Source organism: Chiloscyllium punctatum, chromosome 6, assembly GCF_047496795.1.
Source record: "Chiloscyllium punctatum isolate Juve2018m chromosome 6, sChiPun1.3, whole genome shotgun sequence".
In the NCBI taxonomy this organism is placed as follows: Eukaryota; Metazoa; Chordata; class Chondrichthyes; order Orectolobiformes; family Hemiscylliidae; genus Chiloscyllium; species Chiloscyllium punctatum.
The window spans coordinates 76,075,755-76,097,799 of record NC_092744.1 but is presented as its reverse complement, the minus strand read 5'-3'; the positions used below and the strand labels follow the sequence as shown (position 1 = coordinate 76,097,799).

Sequence of the window (22,045 nt, the reverse complement as noted above, 5' to 3'; positions counted from 1 at the left end):
GTCCCATATATTCTGACTTGAATTCCTCAATGTTGGAACAGTGGGTTAAGCCTTTAGTTAGTATTAATTACAAAATAAACTGTGACACTCACCAGAAGAACCTTACAATTATTGCTTTGCATTACATCAGTTTCTTGTCTTTTAGTAAACCCAGTTCAACCAGTTTTTTCTTAGGTGTCAGTAAATGATATCTCATGTCTTTTTCATCAGAGGATTGTATTCAAAATAATTAATACAATTGCAATTTTCCCTTTTCATTACAACAACTGTCAAAGCATACTTCAAAAGTTCCATGTATGTAACTGATGGCAAAATGTCTAAAGTAGCAAATAGATATTCACTGCTCGAAGTCAGCATAATTGTTAACAACAATTAGATTATTCAACTCATTTAACTTGGCAAAATGGTCCAAGGCACTTTACAATGGCATTATTTTAGAAAGTTTGAAACTGAGGCATCCAAGGGGTGTCATGACCAAAGAGGTTATGATATTATAGCCATATAAATATTGTGGCCACAAGAGCAAGTCAAAGGCTAGAACTTCCAATGATTAAGCCATCTCCTGTCTTCACCACAGCTCTGCACCATTTATGAGCAGAAGAAAGGTGAATGTTGGAATATTGTCCACTTGGTTGGATGGGTGCAATTCCAACAACACTCAAGATCCACCCAAGACAAAATAACCTGCTTGATTGGTACCCCATCTAATAGCTTTAGCATTATTTCTCTCCTTACTGACTCTCAATGGCAGCAGTGTGAACAATATAGAAGATGCATGCAGCAGTTCACCCAGGCATCTTTGAAAGCACCTTTTGAAACCCTTGACCTCTGCCACCTAGAAGGATAAAGGCAGCAGATACACAGAAAGACTACAGCCTTCAGGTTTGCCTCTAAGATATCTCTGAATTGGAACTATTATCATCGCTCTTTCACTATTTTTGAGTCAGCATCCTGGAACTCCCTCATTTACGGCAGTGTCTCACCACTGCATCTCACCACATTCTTCAGGGCATCTTAGGTTGGGAAGTAAATGCTGGCCTAGCCAGTGATGTCCACACCCCAAGAATGAAAAAAAAGATTATTGTGAAAAATAACTAATCTAACTCTCATTGAACACGAGAAGCTAAAAAAGCATGCCTGCTGCAAGTTATCTGACTGTACAATTGCAAGCTTGAAGTGGAGTACAGAGACATACCCAAATATGTCAAGACTCCTGAAATAGCAGAAGTTTGGAAAAAGATATTGAAGATTTTAGAGACATACAGCATGCAGGAGGAAGAATTGCAAAAAGACTTGACATAATTGACGGATTTGATATACCTACTGGTATTTTGAGTTTTTGAACTGTATAAAGAAACCTGACTAAGAACAGCCAATGTATAGAACTCCAAAAAGAAAGTTTTGAGAATCATTGTCGCAGAAGAAAGGTTTGAGTGAGGAGGATAAAGACAAAATGGATACAGAATTTGAAAGAAAGCACCATAGAATTAGTGAAGAGCAAACAATCTATTCCCCTCCCAAAGCCTACTGTCTGGTTGATCCACCATATAAGGGACACCAACTATCCAACTACAGAAGCTTACCCAGCTGATGGATCTGACTCCATGTTAACCTATTCAAGTCAGTAACAAGGCTCTTGAGCAGTGGTTCTCAGTACTGTACTATAGAGCCATATTAGGGAATGTTTCTCATAAGTATTCCTTTTGTCTAATCTCTTGATGTCTGTAACTACTTATTAACTTTATCTCTTTATCCCTCTGGATCCTTCGCTAATGACCTGTAATACACTATCCTTTAACCTGATTAACCACAAGCTTGATTGCTAGGCGGCCTTCATTACAAAATTAAAAGGGAGCTGCACAAACTGTGTTAGTCTACAATAAAACAAAGAAGTCTAGGTGCTGGAAATCTGAAGCAAAAACATAAAAATTACTATAAAAACTCAGCAGGTCAGCAGGATCCGTGTAAAGAAAGCAGAGTCAACGTTTTGAGTCCAGTGACCCTTTATTGGAACAAAACAAGTGTCACTGGACTCGAAACGTTGACTCTCCCTCTGCAGACACTGGCATACCAGCTAAGTTCCTCCAGCGATTTCTGTTTTTGTTTATGTTAGTCTGCAGTTCACTGACTATATGGTGGACATGTCCTAGTTGGGGGCTGTTTCAAAAGATAACCAAAAGCTTAGTCATAAGGTAAGTTTGAAGGTGCATTTCAATGAGGGAGAAAGGTGTATGGATCTAGCAAGGGGATATCAGATTTTAAGGCATTGGCAGCTGAAGACATGGCCACTAGTGGTGGAGTGATTACAATTTGTGATGTTCCAGAGGCCAGCTTTGAAGGAGTGCAGAGATCTCAAAGGACTGTGTTTGCTAGAGGAGGTTGCAGAGAATGAGTGGCACCATCTGTGATAGTTGTAGATTGGAATCTAATTAAGGGTTTAGAATTTTAATATATGGAGTATCTGTTACATGGGAGGGCAATGCAGTTAACTTTCATCAGATGTATTCATGTAGATTTTATGGCATGACTTAAGGCATGGTTAGTAAGTTTGCGTTGACGCCAAAATTGGTGGCATAGTGTAATGGACAATGAAGAAGGTCCTCTAAGATTAAAAAGAGATCTTGATCAATTGGGTCAGTGAGCTAAAGAGTGACAGATCGTGTTTAATTTGGATAAATGCGAGGTATTGCATTTTGGTAAAACAAACAAGGGCAGGACTTAGAATTTAAAGTTTGGTCTTGGGTAGTACTGTAGAACAGAAAGGGTTTCATAATCCTTTGACATTTACATCACATATAGACAGGGTGGTTAAGAGACATTTAGATTAGATTAAATTAGCTACAGTATGGAAATAGGCCCTTTGGCCCAACAAGTCCACACCGGCGCTCCGAAGAGTAACCCACCCAGACCCATTCCCGACCCTATTTATATCCCTGACTAATACACCTAACACTACGGGCAATTTAGCATAGCCAATTCACCTAACCTGTACATCTTTGGATTGTGGGAGGAAACTGGAGCACCTGGAGGAAACCCACACAGACACTGGGAGAATGTGCAAACTCCACACAGACATTTGCCCAAGGCCGGAATCGAACCTGGGTCCCTGGCACTGTGAGGCAGCAGTGCTAACCACTGAGCCACCATGCTGCCCTCTTAGTACTCTTGCCTTCATTGGTCAGACTTAAGAGTGTAGGAGTTGGACATTATGTTGTTGTACAGGATATTAGTGAGGTCTCTTCTGGAGTACTGTGTCCAGTTCTGGTTGCCTTGTTACAGAAAGGATATTATTAAGTTTGAGAGGGTTCAGAAAATATTTACCAGGATGTTGCTGGGAATGGAGGGTTTGAGTTATAAGGAGAGGCTGGACTTTTTTTCACTAGAACTAGAACGTAGGAGGTTATAAATTTATAAAATCATGAGGATATAGATAAGCTGGCAAGTGGCTTTTCCCTAGGGTGGGGCATTTCAAGGCTAGAAGACATATAATTAAGGTGAGATGAGAAAGATTTTAAAAAGGCAATTTATTTAGACAGTGGGTTGTGTGTGGAATGCACTTCCAGAGGAAGTGGTGAATGTGGGTACAGTTACAACATTTGAAAGACATTTTGATAAGTCCATGAATAAGAATGTTTGGAGTGATATGGACTAAGTACCGGAAGGTGGGACTAGTTTAGTTTGGGATTATGGTCATCGTGGACTGATTGGACCGAAGGGTCTATTGCAGTATTGTTTGACTCTATGACTTCCTACTGTACACTCCTAACCAATTAAGCAGCCATGTTTTTTCTCATCTCCAATATTTTTACATCTAATAAACAAAAGTGTTTGAATAAGTTAGGGAAAATAGCACTTGCCAATTTCTTTTTTTTAATATCCTTATGGCTTTTCTCCCCCCTTTGTTGCTTGCATCAGTGTTCAGGAGATTAATGTTTAATTCTCAAGAGATTTCAGGACAATTCATTTATTTCAATGCAAGGGGCTTAACAGGGAAGGCAGATGAATTCAGGGCATGGTTAGGAACATGGGACTGGGATATCATAGCAATTATGGAAACATGACTCAGGGATGGGCAGGACTGGCAGCTGAATGTTCCAGGATACAAATGCTACAGGAGGGATAGAAAGGGAGGCAAAAGAGGAGGGGGAGTGGTATTTTTGAAAAGGGATGGCATTACAGCTGTGCTAAGGGAGGATATTCCTGGAAATACATCCAGGGAAGTTATTTGGGTGAAACTGAGAAATAAGAAAGGGATGATCACCTTATTGGGATTGTATTATAGACCCCCCAATAGTCAAAGGGAAATTGAGAAACAAACTTGTAAGGAGATCTCAGCTATCTGTAAGAATAATAGGGTGGTTATGGTAGGGATTTTAACTTTCCAAACATCAACTGGGACTGCCATAATGTTAAAGGTTTAGATGGAGAGGAATTTCTTAAGTGTGTACAAGACAATTTTCTGATTCAGTATGTGGATGTACCGACTAAAGAAGGTGCAAAATTGACCTACTCTTGGGAAATAAGGCAGGGTAGGTGACTGAGGTGTCAGTGGGGATGCACTTTGGGGCCAGCAACCATAATTCTATTCGTTTTAAAATAGTGATGGAAAAGGATAGACCAGATCTAAAAGTTGAAGTTCTAAATTGGAGAAAGGCCAAATTTGACGGTATTAGGCAAGAACTTTCAAAAGCTGATTGGAGGCAGATGTTCGCAGGTAAAGGGACGGCTGGAAAATGGGAAGCATTCAGAAATGAGATAACAAGAATCCAGAGAAAATATATTCCTGTCAGAGTGAAAGGGAAGGCTGGTAACTATAGGAAATGCTGGATGACTAAAGAAATTGAGGGTTTGGTTAAGAAAAAGAAGGAAGCATATGTCAGATATGGACAGGATAGATCGAGTGAATCCTTAGAAGAGTATAAAGGCAGTATACTTAAGAGGGAAATCAGGAGGGCAAAATGGGGACATGAAATAGCTTTGGCAAATAGAATTAAGGAGAATCCAAAGGGGTTTTACAAATATATTAAGGACAAAGGGTAACTAGGGAGAGAATAGGACCCCTCAAAGATCAGCAAGGCAGCCTTTGTGTGGAGCCACAGAAAATGGGAGAGATACTAAATGAATATTTTGCATCAGTATTTACTGTGGAAAAGGATATGGAAGATATAGACTGTAGGGAAATAGATTGTGACATCTTGCAAAATGTCCAGATTACAGAGGAGGAAGTGCTGGATGTCTTGAAATAGTTAAAAGTGGATAAATCCCCAGGACCTGATCAGTGTACCCAAGAAATCTGTGGGAAGCTAGAGAAGTGATTGCTGGGCCTCTTGCTGAGATATTTGTATCATCGATAGTCACAGGTGAGGTGCCGGAAGACTGGAGGTTGGCAAACGTGGTGCCACTGTTTAAGAAGGGTGGTAAGGACAAGCCAGGGAACTATAGACCAGTGAGCCTGACCTCAGTGGTGGGCAAGTTGTTGGAGGGAATCCTGAGGGACAGGATGTACATGTATTTGGAAAGGCAAGGACTGATTCGGGATAGTCAACATGGCTTTGTGCGTGGGAAATCATGTCTCACAAACTTGATTGAGTTTTTTGATAAAGTAACAAAGAAGATTGATGAGGGCAGAGCAGTGGATTGATCTATATGGACTTCAGTAAGGCGTTCGACAAGGTTCCCCATGGGAGACTGATTAGCAAGGTTAGACCTCATGGAATACAGGGAGAACTAGCCATTTGGATACAGAACTGGCTCAAAGGCAGAAGACAGAGGGTGGTGGTGGAGGGTTGTTTTTCAGACTGGAGGCCTATGACCAGTGGAGTGCCACAAGGATCGGTGCTGGGCCCTCTACTTTTTGTCATTTACATAAATGATTTGGATGCGAGCATAAGAGGTACAGTTACTAAGTTTGCAGATGACACCAAAATTGGAGGTGTAGTGGACAGCGAAGAGGGTTACCTCAGATTACAACAGGATCTTGACCAGATGGGCCAATGGGCTGAGAAGTGGCAGATGCAGTTTAATTTAGATAAATGCAAGGTGCTGCATTTTGGGAAAGCAAATCTTAGCAGGACTTATACATTAATGGTAAGGTCCTAGGGAGTGTTGCTGGACAAAGAGACCTTGGAGTACAGGTTTATAGCTCCCTGAAAGTAGAGTCGCAGGTAGATAGGATAGTGAAGAAGGCGTTTGGTCTGCTTTCCTTTATTGGTCAGAGCATTGAGTACAGGAGTTGGTAGGTCATCTTGCGGCTGTACAGGACCTTGGCTAGGCCACTGTTGGAATATTGCATGCAATTCTGGTCTCCTTCCTATCGGAAAGATGTTGTGAAACTTGAAAGGGTTCAGAGGAGATTTTCAAGAATGTTGCCAGGGTTGGAGGATCTGAGCTACAGGGAAAGCTGAACAGGCTGGGGCTGTTTTCCCTGGACCGTCTGAGGGGTGACCTTATAGAGGTTTACAAAATTGAGGGGCATGGATAGGATAAATAGGCAAAGTCTTTTCCCTGGAGTCAGGGAGTCCAGAACTAGAGGGCAAAGATTTAGGGTGAGAGGGGAAAGATATAAAAGAGACCTAAGGAGCAACGTTTTCACGCAGAGGGTGGTACGTGTATAGACTGAGCTGCCAGAGGATGTGGTGGAGGCTGGTACAATTGCAACATTTAAGAGGCATTTGGATGGGTATATGAATAGGAAGGGTTTGGAGGGATATGAGCCGGGTGCTGGCAGGTGGGACTAGATTGGGTTGGGATATCTGGTCGGCATGGAAGGGTTGGACCGAAGGGTCTGTTTCCATGCTGTACACCTCTATGACTCTCTGATTGGCAACCTAAATAGGAGTGAGTTGAATACAATGATGAATAAGCGTTTAGATGATTCATGTACATAATATTATATTCAGAATGAGTTACAAGGCGTAACTTAAGCTGAGGGAACAATCTTATACCTAGGACTGATTACACGCTGAAATTTCAATTGAAAGTTTGGAGGGCTTTTATATAGTATAAGCCACACATGAGTTTGAACAGGCTGGGGCTCCAGGGAAAAACAGCCCCAGCCTGTTCAACTTTCCCTGAGTTTGATCAGGTGGCATTTAATTAAAGGATTCTGTTAAATTGGCTTGAATGAAATACATGGCATGAAATAAAATCTTTAGACATAAAACTTTTGAATGGCAGTTCATTAATAGTGCAAAAGCCAGCCACGTTTTGGAGTTCTCAAAGTAACAGTAGCATCACAAAACACAGAATGCAATCCTTTTGCAATCTCAAATGTGAAAATGAATAACCTAGAAAATTTCCTTATTTGTTGTGTTTTCTGCTGAATATTTTTTAACATAAAACTGTATCTGTCATATATCTGCCCAGTCCACTAAACTGTCTGCCCTTTGGCAATGTGAGGCATTCTTCATAAAGGAAATGAAAGTAAAAATACATCCTGGTGAAAATCGATAAGACTTTCCTGTGTCATGAATGTCTCAAAAGTAAATGCTTAGTTAAGCTGATATTATTCTAGCAGGATCAGGTCCAGGTCTATAGCCCATTGAATAATAACACCAATATTTTGCATTGATGGAAGAACTTGGTTAAGAAAGTCAGTTGCAAACTCTTGAACCTCCAGTACATGTCAAAATACTGTGCATATTAAACAGGTGAAATAAAGGCAGAATGTTGAAAATATTCAACACATCAGGTAGCATCTGTGGACAAGATAGAGTTAATGTTTCATGTGGACGACCTCAATGACCTGCATCTATGACCCACAATGTTAGCTCTTGTATCTCCCTTCGTAGGCCCTCCTCGACGTGTTGATATTTTCAACATGTTCTGTTTTTATTCCTGTGAGTCTCTTGCCACGTAAACTTTAGACGATCTCACCTATGTTTAGTGAAACTTGAACTCACTTGCTTTGTATGTTCAGTGAATGTATGTACTGTCGACATTATCTTAGTTAGCCCGTGATTGATGTGATCAAGTTTAAACTAATTATAATATTTACCATCCTACTGAGTTATCCGTTCTCTTTCTCACATAGCACGTGAAGCCACTCTGCAGAAGATTGAAGTTATTATCAAGGAACAGTTTGCAATGGAGATGAAGAACAAAGAGCATGAGATTGAGATCATAGATCAGGTAAAGACATCAGTTGTGCTCAACGCCAGTGACATTAATGCTGTTGCTGATCAAATAGCAGTACCAGGGAATTATTAAAGGATGTGTGTGTTCCTGCACCACCTTATTTGTTGTGTGCTAGATAACACAAATTTTACTGTATGCAGGTAGGAGGTGGCAATTTGGCTAAAGTAAATGGGGTTATGAGATTAGACAAGCAATAGTTAGCGCCTAAGCAACTAATATAAAATTTACAAAAAAAAAGTGTTTATTTAAGGCATATATACCATAGAACCATGGCTAAGAAGAGGAATTAAAAGACTTATTTCTCTTTATATGCTTTTGTTGTGTTACTGGCAAGGTAAGTATTTGTTACCCATCCCTAATTGCCCTTAACCAGAACAGCTTGCTGGACAAGTTTGTTTGAGGATGTGTGTAGAATGAACATCCTGAGGAAGTGGTAGATGCAGGTGCAATTACAATGTTTAAAAGACATTTGGATGAATACATGCATAGGAAAGGTTTGGAAGGATATGGGCCAGGAGCAGGCAAGTAGGACTAGTTTAGTTTGGCATTATTTTCAGCATGGACTGGTTGGACCAAAGAGCCTGTTTCTGCGCTGTATGACTCTATGATAGTTGAGAGTCAGTCCACTACAGACTACTCTAGATGAGCTAAGGACCTACTCCAGATTGGGTGAGGATGACAGATTTCCTTCTTTGTGGACATAATGAACCAGTTTCTTATGATAATGTATGGTAGTTTCATTGTTCCATTACTGTGGCTTCTTTTATATTTCAAATTTATTAATTGATTTTGGTTTCATCTACAGTGGTGATGGATTTGAATTCTTTCTGTACCTTTCTCACACATGCTATGTCTGTCTGTGTTTCTCCATCTCTCTCCTCCTCCATCCCACTGCAAATTCAAGGAATAAGCTTATCATGAAGCCAAGCGCTGTTAAATTCTGCAATCGAAGGCAGAATAAAGAACGGATTAAAAAATGAGGAAAGAATATGAGTAGACTAGCAAGAGACATAAAATTAAATGGTAAAGATTTCAATAAATATATAAAGTTGGAAAAGATTGGTGAAAATAAACATATGCCCAGTAAACAAGAGAGGGTGAAATTATAATGAGAATAGGGAATTGGCAGAGAAATTAAGCACATCATTTGTATGGAATTTAATGTGGCCAATGGTAAACCTCACCTGCTGTCTAGAGAATGGCACTGTCCCTTTTTGTTTGAGAAGGACTGTTGTATGCAGTACCAATCACAAACTGGACAGCAATGGGTCTTCCCTGGGATCAAAGGCTCTGGGGTAGAGATGCTGCTGGCTGAGAGCTGCCTGCTTAATCAGATCCTAGTGTTATCTCGTTGCTCGGCAGCACTTGAAGAGAGGGTGTGTCTGCTCCTTGTAATGCACCTATCTGAGACCCAGGATGGTTAGGAGATTGAGCCGCGGGTGAGTGAAGACATGAGATTTATCACAGGTTGGGAGTTACAGGGAATGAGGGGGTCCTCAGCAAGAGCAAACAAGTGTCTCTCAGTGGACTTTTCTTTCCCAATGCCGGGAATGAGCCTTCATCTACCCCTTCCATCTCTAGAAGCAACCTAGAAGGGTTTGATTTGGGGTTTTTAGCAAGTGAGACTGCCTCTGCTGCAAGAACAATACTTGTTAGGAAAGGGTTGTTTGATGAGGCAAGGTTGAGTAGGTGTGGCCTTCTGTTTAGAAGAATGAGAGGTGATCTTATTGAATCATATTAGATTCTAAGGGTGCTTTACTTAACAGATGTTGGGAGGATATTTCCCCTTCAGGGGTATTGTGAACTTGAAACTTTCAAAATAATACATCTCCCATTACAGACAAGATGAAGAACTTCTTCCTTCACTGCATGGCTAGTCTCTCACATTATGTGTTTGAAAAAACAGAGAAATAGGGGCTGGGTTAATGAATGCATTCAAAGCTGAGTGGAACAGATCTTTGATTGACAAGGGTATTAAGGGTTATGAAAAACAGTCAGGGGATTGGAATTAAGGCTGCAATCAGATCGGCTATGATCTTACTGAATGACCTATTTCTGTTCATACTTGTTATGGTCTTATGAAGTTTGATTAAGGGAACCAATGGATTTAGTTTCTTTGGACTTCCAAAAAGCATTTGAAAGAGATTATTCCACAGAAATGGGACTCATGGGACCAAGGTCAATAAGTTCCTACAGTTTAAAGGTTGGTTAGTGGATAAAAACGAAATAATAGGAATAAGCGATACATTTTTGAGTTAGGTGACTAATTAGCAGAGTACTACAAGGATCAGTCCTTGGATCTTAGCTATTGACAATACGAACATAAGACTTAGGTGCAGAGCGAGGCCATTTTGCCCATCAAGTCTTCTCTGTCATTCATACAGTCTGTTTTAATTATTTAAGTGAGAGTACTGAATGTAACATATCCAAATTTATGAACAGTAGAAAGTTAGATAGGAAAGAAACTGATGGAGAAGATGCCAAGATAATGTAGGGTGATACAGACATCTTGAGTAAGTGATCAGGCTTATGGTAGATTGAATGCAATCTAAGTGTGAAGTAACCGACTTTGGTAGGAAAACATTTTAAAAATGTAACTTAGTTTTTAAATGTTGAGAGACTGAGTTATGTTTGCATTCAGAGTAGGGAAAGGTAATCTAACTGAAACATAAAATTCTTAAGGGTCTCAAGCCAAGGTGGATGTTGAGAAAATGCTTCCCTTGCTAAGGGATTTACAACCAAGCGGCCACATTCCTAAGAAGGGGTCACTGTTTGTGACTGAGATGAAGAGTATTTTTCACTCAGTGTTGTGAACCTGTGCAGTTCTCCACATCAGAGAATTGTGGCTGTTGAACTGAATATACTCAATGCAGAAGTTAATATCAAAATATTTTGGATATTAAGAGAAATAGGGATGCTGTGGGAAGGTAGAATTATGATAGAAGATCAGTCACGCTTGAATGTCAGAGGGCAAAATGGTCTCTGCCATCCTTGCTTCTTCTGTTTTGATGCAGTGATATCCAAAAGGAGATTTAGTAACTCCAGAAAATCCAATGTTCTTTTAAGATTCATTTAATTTGAAGAGAATATTTATAAACAGTTACTTATGAAATGAGTGATTTGACTATCTGTTTGTACTTAAAGCGCCTGAACGAAGCTAGAAGAATGATGGACAAACTTCGTGCCTGCATTGTGGCCAACTACTATGCGTCGGCTGTGCAGCCCAAGATTACTGAGGTAAGGAGGATGAAGCAGATAATCTTCTTGACCAGGTTTTTAAACTCTTTCAATGTTCCCATGTGATTAATGTTACATGAGTGGGTCAGTATCTATATTATCTTGTAATAGATGCCAACAGCATTACATAAAGGTGATTGGTTATTATAACTCTATTGAAACTGAAAATAACAGATCTAAAGTTCTGATGTTTAACTGAATTATTGAATCTAAAGGAAAGATGAAAAATTATGTACTGTCAAGTTACATTGATAGAATGGAATTTATAGCAACGATTCATGATTTTGCTGATAAATCATTAAAGCAGTGCATTACAGCAAAGCTTTTATTCTAAGCCTTGGACCCAGTAAAGATGCAATGATCTTGGGGTCCTGGGTGCATGCTGCTGAGACAATGGTAAGTCAGTGAGGAGGTAGCAGAAGCTATTTCCTCCTTTTTTGCCTAAATTAGACTGTGGGACTGGGGTGTAGCTAGCAGACCAGTTTTGTTCAAGATAATATAGAAAGATAAACCAACTAATTGTCGATCAGATGATATAACATCAATTAAAGGCCTTAATTTACAAAGGGAATGTATTAGCCATCACATTTATGCATTTCCAGGTGCTATTAGATGAGGTTTTTATAAAAGTTCAGGGATACGCCTCAAGAGATGACCTGGTAGTATGGATAGACAATTGCATTAAAAGATGGACAGGTACCTGAGAATTCAAATGCATAATTTCCTCAAATTGTACAAACCAGTAGGAATGGTGTGAGGAGGGACTTAAGATGCTATGGCTGTTTCCAGTGGACCAGAGAAGAAGTGACATAAGGTTATGATGGGATAATTAGAGCAGATTATTTCCTTTTGTTGGGAGTCAGGAAGGAGTACAGTCCCATTAACTTTTTTGCTAGTAGAGAACCCACATGAGTTGGTTTTGCGTAGAGATTTCTTTGTGCAACAGGTATATTGAAGCATAGAATGTTTTCGTGCTGTGAGTTGTTGAATCAAAAAATATTGCATCTTTGACGAAAAGAATAAGGCTGAGTATTTGAAGCTTAGACAGATACATGGAACTAAGCAGTAATTTTAGATTGCTTTCGCAAAAATATAGCACATGTTGATAGACCAGATTGCCTCCTTGAGTGGAGTAGATTTCTATTGTATTTGGATATCAACCTTTTATTCTGGATTTCTCATTACAATAAAAGACCCATAATGAGCTGATGTGCAGCCCTTTCTATTTCCTTAAAGGGATAAACCACTGCAAATCATGACTGTGTTTTAGTTGGTGTCATCACAGTCCATATGTGACATGTGCTTTGAAAGAGAATGTAATCAAAGCTAATGGGAAGCCTCATTCTCTGTGATAAATAAAAGACACCCCAACAGCATATTCCTTGGGTCAAGCTGTGGTCTTGGTTTTTGTTTCTCTATGTTAGAAATCAGATACTCTGAGAGTTTACCTCCAGCAATTTGCCATGGACAGATTGCTTCCAAAAATTTACTCGGGTGTTAGAAGAATTTAAGACTGCTTCTGTTTGAAACAGTCAACCCACTTTAGGTGGTATAAGTTTAGTTATTATTGCTGGAAAGACATGTTTATATATAAAGATGATCTAAGAAATGTTGGCAGATTTTGTTTTGGATTGAGAAGGGTATTATCACGTGGTTTCTTGGAAACTGACATTAGTTTTACGTTGAGAATGGGCATTTAGTTGACACATGTACTTAATCAATGATTACATTGCCAGATCGTAGTTATACAGAAAGCATTTTTCTTCATTAAAGATGTTGGTTTTCATCAGGACAATGTGACTGATATCATTGCTATTTCTTGGTTGAACTGTTAGAACTGTCCCTCACTGTTCTCCAAGAGGGTTACCCTTGGTTAGTTTAATCTTGCTGTCCTGAACTTGTGATTGACTAAACTGGGCTATGTGATTTTTTTTTTGATTTAGGGTCCAAAACCATATGATCCTACTGTCTTTAATCACCCAGTCATCAAGAAATTTCTAGAATCTCCTTCCCGGTCATCTTCCCCTGGCAATCAACGATCTGAAACTCCATCAGCCAACCAATCAGAAACAGATTCTGTCACTCATCAAGCAGACACCTTTCTGGACAAAGAGAATGAGCAGGAACAGCCCACTGCAACAAGTGAGGACATGCAAACTTTCAGATCCGAGAAAAGAGCAGGGAGGAACACTGGCCAGGTACAGTGATCTCTGGCAAATCCCTCGTCGTGTCGGGAGGGCATGGTTGGGACTAAAACAGTGTGTCCAGATTACAGGTCAACTAATAGTAATGAATGCTACGGTTGACCCCAGTGGGCTTGAGCTCCCAAAAGCTGCTAGGGTTCCTACTCCTGAGTATGTGGAGGTCATGTGAAGTCTGATGCCCATGGATGTCTGCAGTCAAATGGCCTGCCCTCAAATTCACATGGCAACTGATCACTTGAGTGAGCTACTAGTGAGCATCAGAACCCAGGAATCATCACATTAGGGAGGAGGATAAAGCAGCAACAAATAGAGCCTTGCATAGGTGTAATCCCACTGTACTGAGATGCCAATCTCTCCATATAGAATTGAACAACACAAATTGGTTATGGTTATGAGAATGGGCAGAGTTATCTGTAGTTGGGTTGCTGCCTTCCTTACTTGCAAGAGGAGGTATTGTTACAACGTTTAAAAGATGTTTGGATAGGTACATGAGATTTAGAGGGTTATGGAACAATTGCAGGAAGTGCGACTAGTTTAGTTTGGGAAACCCAGTTGGTATGTTCTAGTTGGACCGAGGGTCTGTTTCTGTGCTGTATGACTGTGTGTAAGCCAACTCTATGTGTAGGAGAAAGTGAGGACTGCAGATGCTGTAGGTCAGAAAAATGTGTTGCTGGAAAAGCGCAGCAGGTCTGGCAGCATCAAAGGAGCAGGAGAATCGACGTTTCGGGCATAAGCCCTTCTTCAGGAATGAGGAGGGTGTGCCAAGCAGGCTAAGATAAAAGGTAGGGAGGAGGGACTTGGGGGAGGGGCATTGGGAATGCAATAGGTGGAAGGAGGTTAAGGTAAGGGTGATAGGCCGGAGAGGGGTTGGGGGCTGAGAGGTCGGGAAGAAGATTGCAGGTCAAGAAGGTGGTGCTGAGTCCGAGGGTTGGGACTGAGAAAAGGTGGGGGGAGGGGAAATGAGGAAGCTGGAGAAATCTGCATTCATCCCTTGTGGTTGGAGGGTTCCTAGGCGGAAGATGAGGCGCTCTTCCTCCCAGGCATCGTGTTGCCATGGTCTGGCAATGGAGGAGGCCAAGGACCTGCATGTCCTTGGCGGAGTGGTGGGGGAGTTGAAGTGTTGAGCCACGGGGCGGTTGGGTTGGTTGGTGCGGGTGTCCCAGAGGTGTTCTCTAAAACGTTCCGTAAGTAGGCGGCCTGTCTCCCCAGTGTATAGGAGGCCACATCGGGTGCAGCGGATGCAGTAAATGGTGTGTGTGGAGGTGCAGGTGAATTTGTGATGGATATGGAAGGATCCCTTGGGGCCTTGGAGGGAAGTGAGGGGGGAGGTGTGGGAGCAAGGTTTGCATTTCTTGCAAGAAATATCCGTCACCACCCCGTGGCTGAACACTTTAATTCCCCCTCCCACTCCGCCAAGGACATGCAGGTCCTTAGCCTCCTCCATCGCCAGACCATGGCAACACAACGCCTGGAGGAAGAGCGCCTCATCTTCCGCTTAGGAACCCTCCAGCGACAAGAGATGAATGCAGATTTCTCCAGCTTCCTCATTTCCCCTCCCCCCACCTTTTCTCAGTCCCAACCCTTGGACTCAGCACCGCCTTTTTGACCTGCAATCTTCTTCCCGACCTCTCCGCCCCCAACCCCTCTCTGGCCTATCACCCTCACCTTGACCTCCTTCTACCTATCGCATTCCCAGTGCCCCTCCCCCAAGTCCCTCCTCCCTACCTTTTGTCTTAGCCTGCTTGGCACACCCTCCTCATTCCTGAAGAAGGGCTGATGCCCGAAACGTCGATTCCCCTGCTCCTTTGATGCTGCCTAACCTGCTGCGCTTTTTCAGCAACACATTTTTCAACTCTATGTGTAGTCCAAGGAGGCAGGAAGAGATAGAGGGAGGAAACGCATTGATGAGGGATTGAAATGGAATATCAATGTACGATCAAGCAAAGTATAGTGCCATATCTCTCATTGTTTACTAAATACTATCTTTGCTAGGATACCTTTGGAGTCCCAACCCCACAGGAGATAGAACAGAGGTGTACCTACCTCACCACCAGTGAAGATCCATCGCGCCTTTACATCAAGAAGACAATTGTCGTTGGCAATGTTTCAAAGTCAGTGCTTGGCCTTTCTTGGTGTCTGTCTGCATTTCTCAATGTTTTGTACTTTTCTTTTTATCGGACCTCCTTTCCCTCTGATGGCAGTGGATGTGAAATTGAAGTTAATCAGGATATAACATGAAAAGACGACTTGATGTTCAATATTTTGTTCACTACAAATAGAATCCATAGTAACTATGTCAGAAAACCAGAGAAAAGGGGACATCAGCAATCCTTCCAGATTTTTCATGGATCTTCTGCCATAGTTATGATGGGCAATTAGTGGAGATGAGCAGAACTTGAATCCTCTGAAGTCTGCATGCATATGCCTAAGTGGTATATCAAAATGTTCCATGTACAGGCATCGGGGGCAGAATAGAAAATGCTGTTAATAAGGGTAGGTTGCTCATTATTTCAAACCCGCTCATTGTAAAAATTAAAAGTATTAAGGTGTTATGAATCAAAGGTGGGTAAATCAGGTTGAAGTGCAGATCACTGCTGAAGTGACTGAAATGTCTTCTGTTCTTAAATTGGACTTCAACTGAAGTCGACTGAATGAATTGTAAAAATTATCTTAATGAATTTCCACTCCATCTTTCTGGTTATCGGTTCAATCAATGTTTTATTTTACATTATCCAGGCACTGGAATTAATAATTTGCTTTTGTTCTTCTGGACCCTGTGCTAATTTCTGCTTCCAATTTCTATCCCTACTGGAATTTTGCTTCTTTTCTCAATCTTGCATTGCAATTTCCTGCTTTTTGCCTCAGTGCTGTACAAATGCTTTTTTTTCTGTTTTGCTGAGTGATTTTTGCTCTCTTTCCTGGTCTCCCTGGGATAATTCTGAGAGACGCTCAGCAGCATTGGGAGTTTCACTCTCTTCACCTGTGATATGCTGAAAGAAGTTGAGATGATTTGTCAGTCAAATGAGATACTTGTTTTCTCTTTAACTGACTAAATTTATTGCTTTATAGGTACATTCCCCCAGACAAGAGGGAGGAGAATGATCAGTCCACCCATAAGTGGATGGTTTATGTGCGAGGTTCACGGAAAGAGCCCACAATTGATCATTTTGTGAAGAAAGTCTGGTTCTTTCTGCATCCCAGTTATAAGCCAAATGACCTGGTGGAAGTCAGGTGAGCCTCCATGTATCGCATCTTCGACTTTATTTCTATTCCGTGCAAGGCAACTATCAAGTTTTTTAAAATCAAATAGACAAAGTTAAATTTCACACAACACCAAGTTGTAGTCCAACAGGTTTACTTGAAAGTACAAGCTTTCAAACTGCTGCTCCTTCACCAGGTAGCTAGTCGGGCAGGATACACAGGATGCAGAATTTGTAAGTAAAAGATCAAAGTGACATACAACTGATGCAATGTATTAGATAAACCTAGCTGGCTGTTTGGTCTTTAATCACTTAGAATCAGGATACAGATTTCGATTGATTAATATGTAAGTTTTGCATCTTCTCTAGTAGGTACATCCACATACTGAATCAGAAAATTTTATTGTACACACATAACAAATTCCTCTCCATGTAAACCCTTAACACTATGGCAGTCCCAGTCTATGTTTGGAAAGTTAAAATCCCCTACCATTACCACCCTATTATTCTTACAGATAACTGAGATCTCCTGACAAATTTGTTTCTCGATTTTCCTCTGACTATTAGGAGGGGGTCTATAATACAATCCCAGTAAGGTGATCATCCCCTGGCTGTATTTCCGGGAATATCCTCCCTCAGTACAACTGCAATGCTATCCCTTATCGAAAACACTACTCCCCCTCCTCTCTTGCCTTTCTATCCTTCCTGTAGCATTTGTATCCTGGAATATTAAACTGCCAGTCCTGTCCAACCCTGGGCCATGTTTCTGTAATTGCTATGATATCCCAGTCCCATGTTCCTAACCATGCCCTGAGTTCATCTGCCTTCCCTGTTAGGCCCGTTGCATTGAAATAAATGCAGTTAAATTTATCAGTCCTACCTTGTTCTCTGCTTTGTCCCTGTCTGCCCTGACTATTTGACTCACTTCTGTTCTCAATTGTACCAGGCTCTGATTGACCTCTTTCCTCACTATCTCCTTCGGTCCTACCTCCCCAACCTTACTAGTTTAAATCCTCCCGAACAGCTCTAGAAAATCTCCCTGCCAGTATATTAGTCCTCCTCCCATGTAGGTGCAATCCATCCTTTTTGTACAGGTCACTTCTACCCCAAAAGAGATTCCAATGATCCAAAATTGTGAATCCTTCTCCCATACACCAGCTCCTCAGCCATGCATTCATCTGCTCTGTCCTCCTATTCCTGCCTTCTCTTGCTCGTAGCACTGGGAGTAATCCAGATATTACTACTCTCGAGGACTTCCTTTTTAAATTCCTGCCTAAATCTCTGTAATCTCCCTTCAGAATCTCAAACTTTTCCCTTCCTATGTCATTGGTTCCAATCAGATCAGATCAATGACCACCTGCTGGCCCCTCTCCCCCTTGAGAACATTATGCACCCTCTCTGAGACATCCTTGATCTTGGCACCAGGGAAACAACACATCATTCTGATTTTTCACTGCTGGCCACAGAAACCCCTATCTGAACATTGGACTAGAGAGTCCTTAACACAATTGATCTCTTGGAACCCGACGTACCCCTCATTGTATTAAACCCAGTCTCAATACCAGAAACTTGGCTGTTTGTGCTATGTTCCCCTGAGAATCCATCACCCCCTACATTTTCTAAAACAGCATACTTTGTTTGAAATGGGGATAACTACAGAAGGCTCCTGCGGAAGGAAGGAAGTGGCAGAGACAAACCACTATAAATGCCGGAGGAAACATCACAGAAGTGCTTCACAGGAGGCTCCCAAGCACTGAGGATGCCACCTAGAAACGTCTGCAACACAAATTCTCAGCTCGGCGAACAGAACCACTACAAGGCTCCTGCACTAACTGCCTACCTCTCTTACCTTTCCTGGAGTTAACCCATCTTTGTGACTGTATCTGCGACTTTTCCCCCTTCCTATAACTGCTATCCATCACATCCCCTTGCTGTTGTAAATTCCTCATTGCCTCTAACTGTCTCTCCAACTGATCCCATTTGATCTGATAGGATTCGCAACCAACAGCATTTATTGCAGATATAATCCTCAGTAACCCGTAAACTTTTCCTAAACTCCCACATTGACAAGAAGAGCATGTCACTCTACTAAAGGCCATTTTTGCTCCTTCACAATCTACAGACCCAGAAAACAGCACCATCTTATTTCTCTACAAAACACTGCTCTAGGTAAAATTAATAGTTGTGGCTTACATTTTAAGTTTAATCAAGAGACATATCTCAGTAAACATATAATCAAGAAAGAACCACCTCTACTCACTACTGCAGACTTACTGTAAGGCCACGCTTAAACATTCACTTCTGTTTCTGTGCTGTGATCTCTCCCAAGTAGGTTCCTCCAAGATTAGTTGTGAATTTCACTGTTTGTTAATTTTCCCAGATGCACTCTGATGTCCAGCGATACATGAATTCAAACAGCAAAGGCAGTAACTGTGCAGGTTCACGGCTGTGTTTCTTTCTCTCTGCACAGACCTCACCAAGAGCTTCCCTTGTCTGTTCCCCTTCCTTTTAAAAGTGCTGTTGTTTTGACTTTTGTTTCTCCAAAACTTGACCTAATCTTGGGAAATAAGGCAGGGCAGGTGACTGAGGTGTCAGTGGGGGAGCACTTTGAGGCCAGCGACCATAATTCCATTAGTTTTAAAATAGTGATGGAAAAGGATAGATCAGATCTAAAAGTTGAAGTTCTAAATGGGAGAAAGGCCAATTTTGACAGTATTGGGCAAGAACTTTCAAAAGCTGACTGGGGGCAGATGTTTGCAGGTAAAGGGACGGCTGGAAAATGGAAAGCCTTCAGAAATGAGATAACGAGAGCCCAGAGAAAATATATTCCTGTCAGGGTGAAAGGAAAGGCTGGTAGGTGAAGGGAATGCTGGATGACTCAAGAAATTGAGGGTTTGGTTAAGAGAAAGAGGGAAGCATATGTCAGGTATAGACAGGATGGATCAAGTGAATCCTTAGAAGTGTATAAAGAAAGTGTGAGTATACTTAAGAGGGAATTCAGGAGGACAAAAAGAGGACATGAGATACCTTTGGCAAATAGAATTAAGGAGAATCCAAAGGGTTTTTACAAATACATTAAGGACAAAAGGGTAACTAGGGAGAGAATAGGGCCCCTCAAAGATCAGGCAGCATCCAAGGAGCAGGAGATGCGACGTTTTGGGCATGAGCCCTTCTTTAGGAATGAGGAAAGTGTGTCCAGCAGGCTAAGATAAAAGGTAGGGAGGAGGGACTTGGGGGAGGGGCGTTGGAAATGTGATAGATGGAAGGAGGTCAAGGTGAGAGTGATAGGCCGGAGTGGGGGTGGGGGCGGAGAGGTCAGGAAGAAGATTGCAGGTTAGGAAGGCGGTGCTGAGTTCGAGGGATTTGACTGAGACAAGATGGGGGGAGGGGAAATGAGGAATCTGGAGAAATCTGAGTTCATCCCTTGTGGTTGGAGGGTTCCTAGGCGGAAGATGAGGCGCTCCTCCTCCAACCGTCGTGTTGCTATGGTCTGGCGATGGAGGAGTCCAAGGACCTGCATGTCCTTGGTGGAGTGGGAGGGGGAATTGAAGTGTTGAGCCACGGGGGTGGTTGGGTTGATTGGTCTGGGTGTCCCAGAGGTGTTCTCTGAAACGTTCCGCAAGTAGGTGACCTGTCTCCCCAATATAGAGGAGGCCACATCGGGTGCAGCGGATGCAAAACTTGCGCCCACACCTCCCCCCTTACTTCCCTCCAAGGCCCCAACTGATCCTTCCATATCCGCCACAAATTCACCTGCACCTCCACACACATCATTTATTGCATCTGCTGCACCCGATTGCTGGGCCTCTTACTGAAATAGTTGTATAATTGATAGTCACAGGTGAGGTGCAGGAAGACTGGAGGTTGGCAGGTGTGGTGCCACTGTTTAAGAAAGGTGGTAGGGACAAGCCAGGGGACTATAGACCAGTGAGCTTGACGAGGGTGGTGGACAGGTTGTTGGAGGGAATCCTGAGGGACAGGATGTGCATGTATTTGGAAAGGCAAGGACTGATTAGGGATAGTCAACATGGCTTTGTGCGTGGGAGATCATGTCTCACAAACTTGATTGAGTTTTTTGAAGAAATAACAAAGATAATTGATGAGGGCAGAGCGGTAGATGTGATCTATGCAGATTCCAGTAAGATGCTCGAGAAGGTTCCCCATGGGAGACAGGTTAGCAAGGTTAGCTCTCACGTAATATAGGGAGAAATCGCCATTTGGATACAGAACTGGCTGAAAGGTAGAAGACAGAGGGTAGTGGTGGGGGGTTGCTTTTCAGACTGGAGGCCTGTGCCCAGTGGAGTGCCACAAGGATCAGTGCTCGGTCCACTATTTTTCATCATTTATATAAATGATTTGGATGTGAGCATAAGAGGTATAGTTAGTAAGTTTGCAGATGACACCAACATTCGAGGTGTAGTGGACAGCGGTTGCCTCAGATTACAACGGAATCTTGATCAGATGGGCCACTGGGCTGAGAAGTGGCAGATGGACTTTAATTCAGATAAATGCGAGGTGCTGCATTTTGGGTAAGGAAATCTTAGCTAGACTTATACACTTAATGGTAAGGTCGTGGAGAGTGTTGCTGAACAAAGAGACCTTGGAGTGCAGGTTTATAGCTCCTTGAAAGTGGAGTCGCAGGTAGATAGGATAGTGAAGAAGGCATTTGGTATGCTTTCCTTTATTGGTCAGTGTATTAAGTACAGGAGTTGGGAGATCATGTTGCTGCTGTACAGGACATTGGTTAGACCACTTCTGGAATATTGCGTGCACTTCTGGTCTCCTTCCTATCGGAAAGATGTTGTGAAACTTGAAAGGGTTCAGAAAAGATTTACAAGGATGTTGCCAGGGTTGGAGGATCTGAGCTACAGGGAGAATCTGAACAGGTTGGGGCTGTTTTCCCTGGAGCGTTGGTGGCTCAGAGGTGACCTTATAGAGGTTTACAGAATCATGAGTGGCATGGATAGGATAAATAGGCAAAGTATTTTCCCTGGGGTGGGGGAGTCCAGAACTAGAGGGCATAGGTTAAGTGAGAGAGGGGAAAGATATAAAAGAGACCTAAGGGACAACTTTTTCACACAGAGGTTGGTATGTGTACGGAATGAGCTGCCAGAGGAAGTGGTGGAGGCTGGTACAACTGCAACACTGAAGAGGCATTTGGATGGGTATATGAATAGGAAGGGTTTGGAGGGATATGGGCCAGGTGCTGGCAGATGGGACTAGATTGGGTTGTGATATCTGGTTGGCATGAATGGGTTGGACTGAAGG

The 22,045-nt window shown here is 42.1% G+C and overlaps 1 protein-coding gene across 7 annotated transcripts in view; it reads left to right on the top strand.

Annotated features, from left to right (window-relative positions):
- The window catches only part of yeats2 (YEATS domain containing 2), a 137,722-nt gene that overhangs the window by 18,022 nt on the left and 97,655 nt on the right, over positions 1–22,045 (top strand). For all 7 annotated transcript variants that reach the window (XM_072572969.1, XM_072572968.1, XM_072572972.1 and 4 more), the window contains exons 3-7: positions 8,033–8,130; positions 11,281–11,373; positions 13,317–13,571; positions 15,570–15,688; positions 16,647–16,808. In XM_072572969.1, the coding sequence (XP_072429070.1) occupies positions 8,033–8,130; positions 11,281–11,373; positions 13,317–13,571; positions 15,570–15,688; positions 16,647–16,808 (727 nt within the window). The remainder of the gene's footprint in view (positions 1–8,032; positions 8,131–11,280; positions 11,374–13,316; positions 13,572–15,569; positions 15,689–16,646; positions 16,809–22,045) is intronic.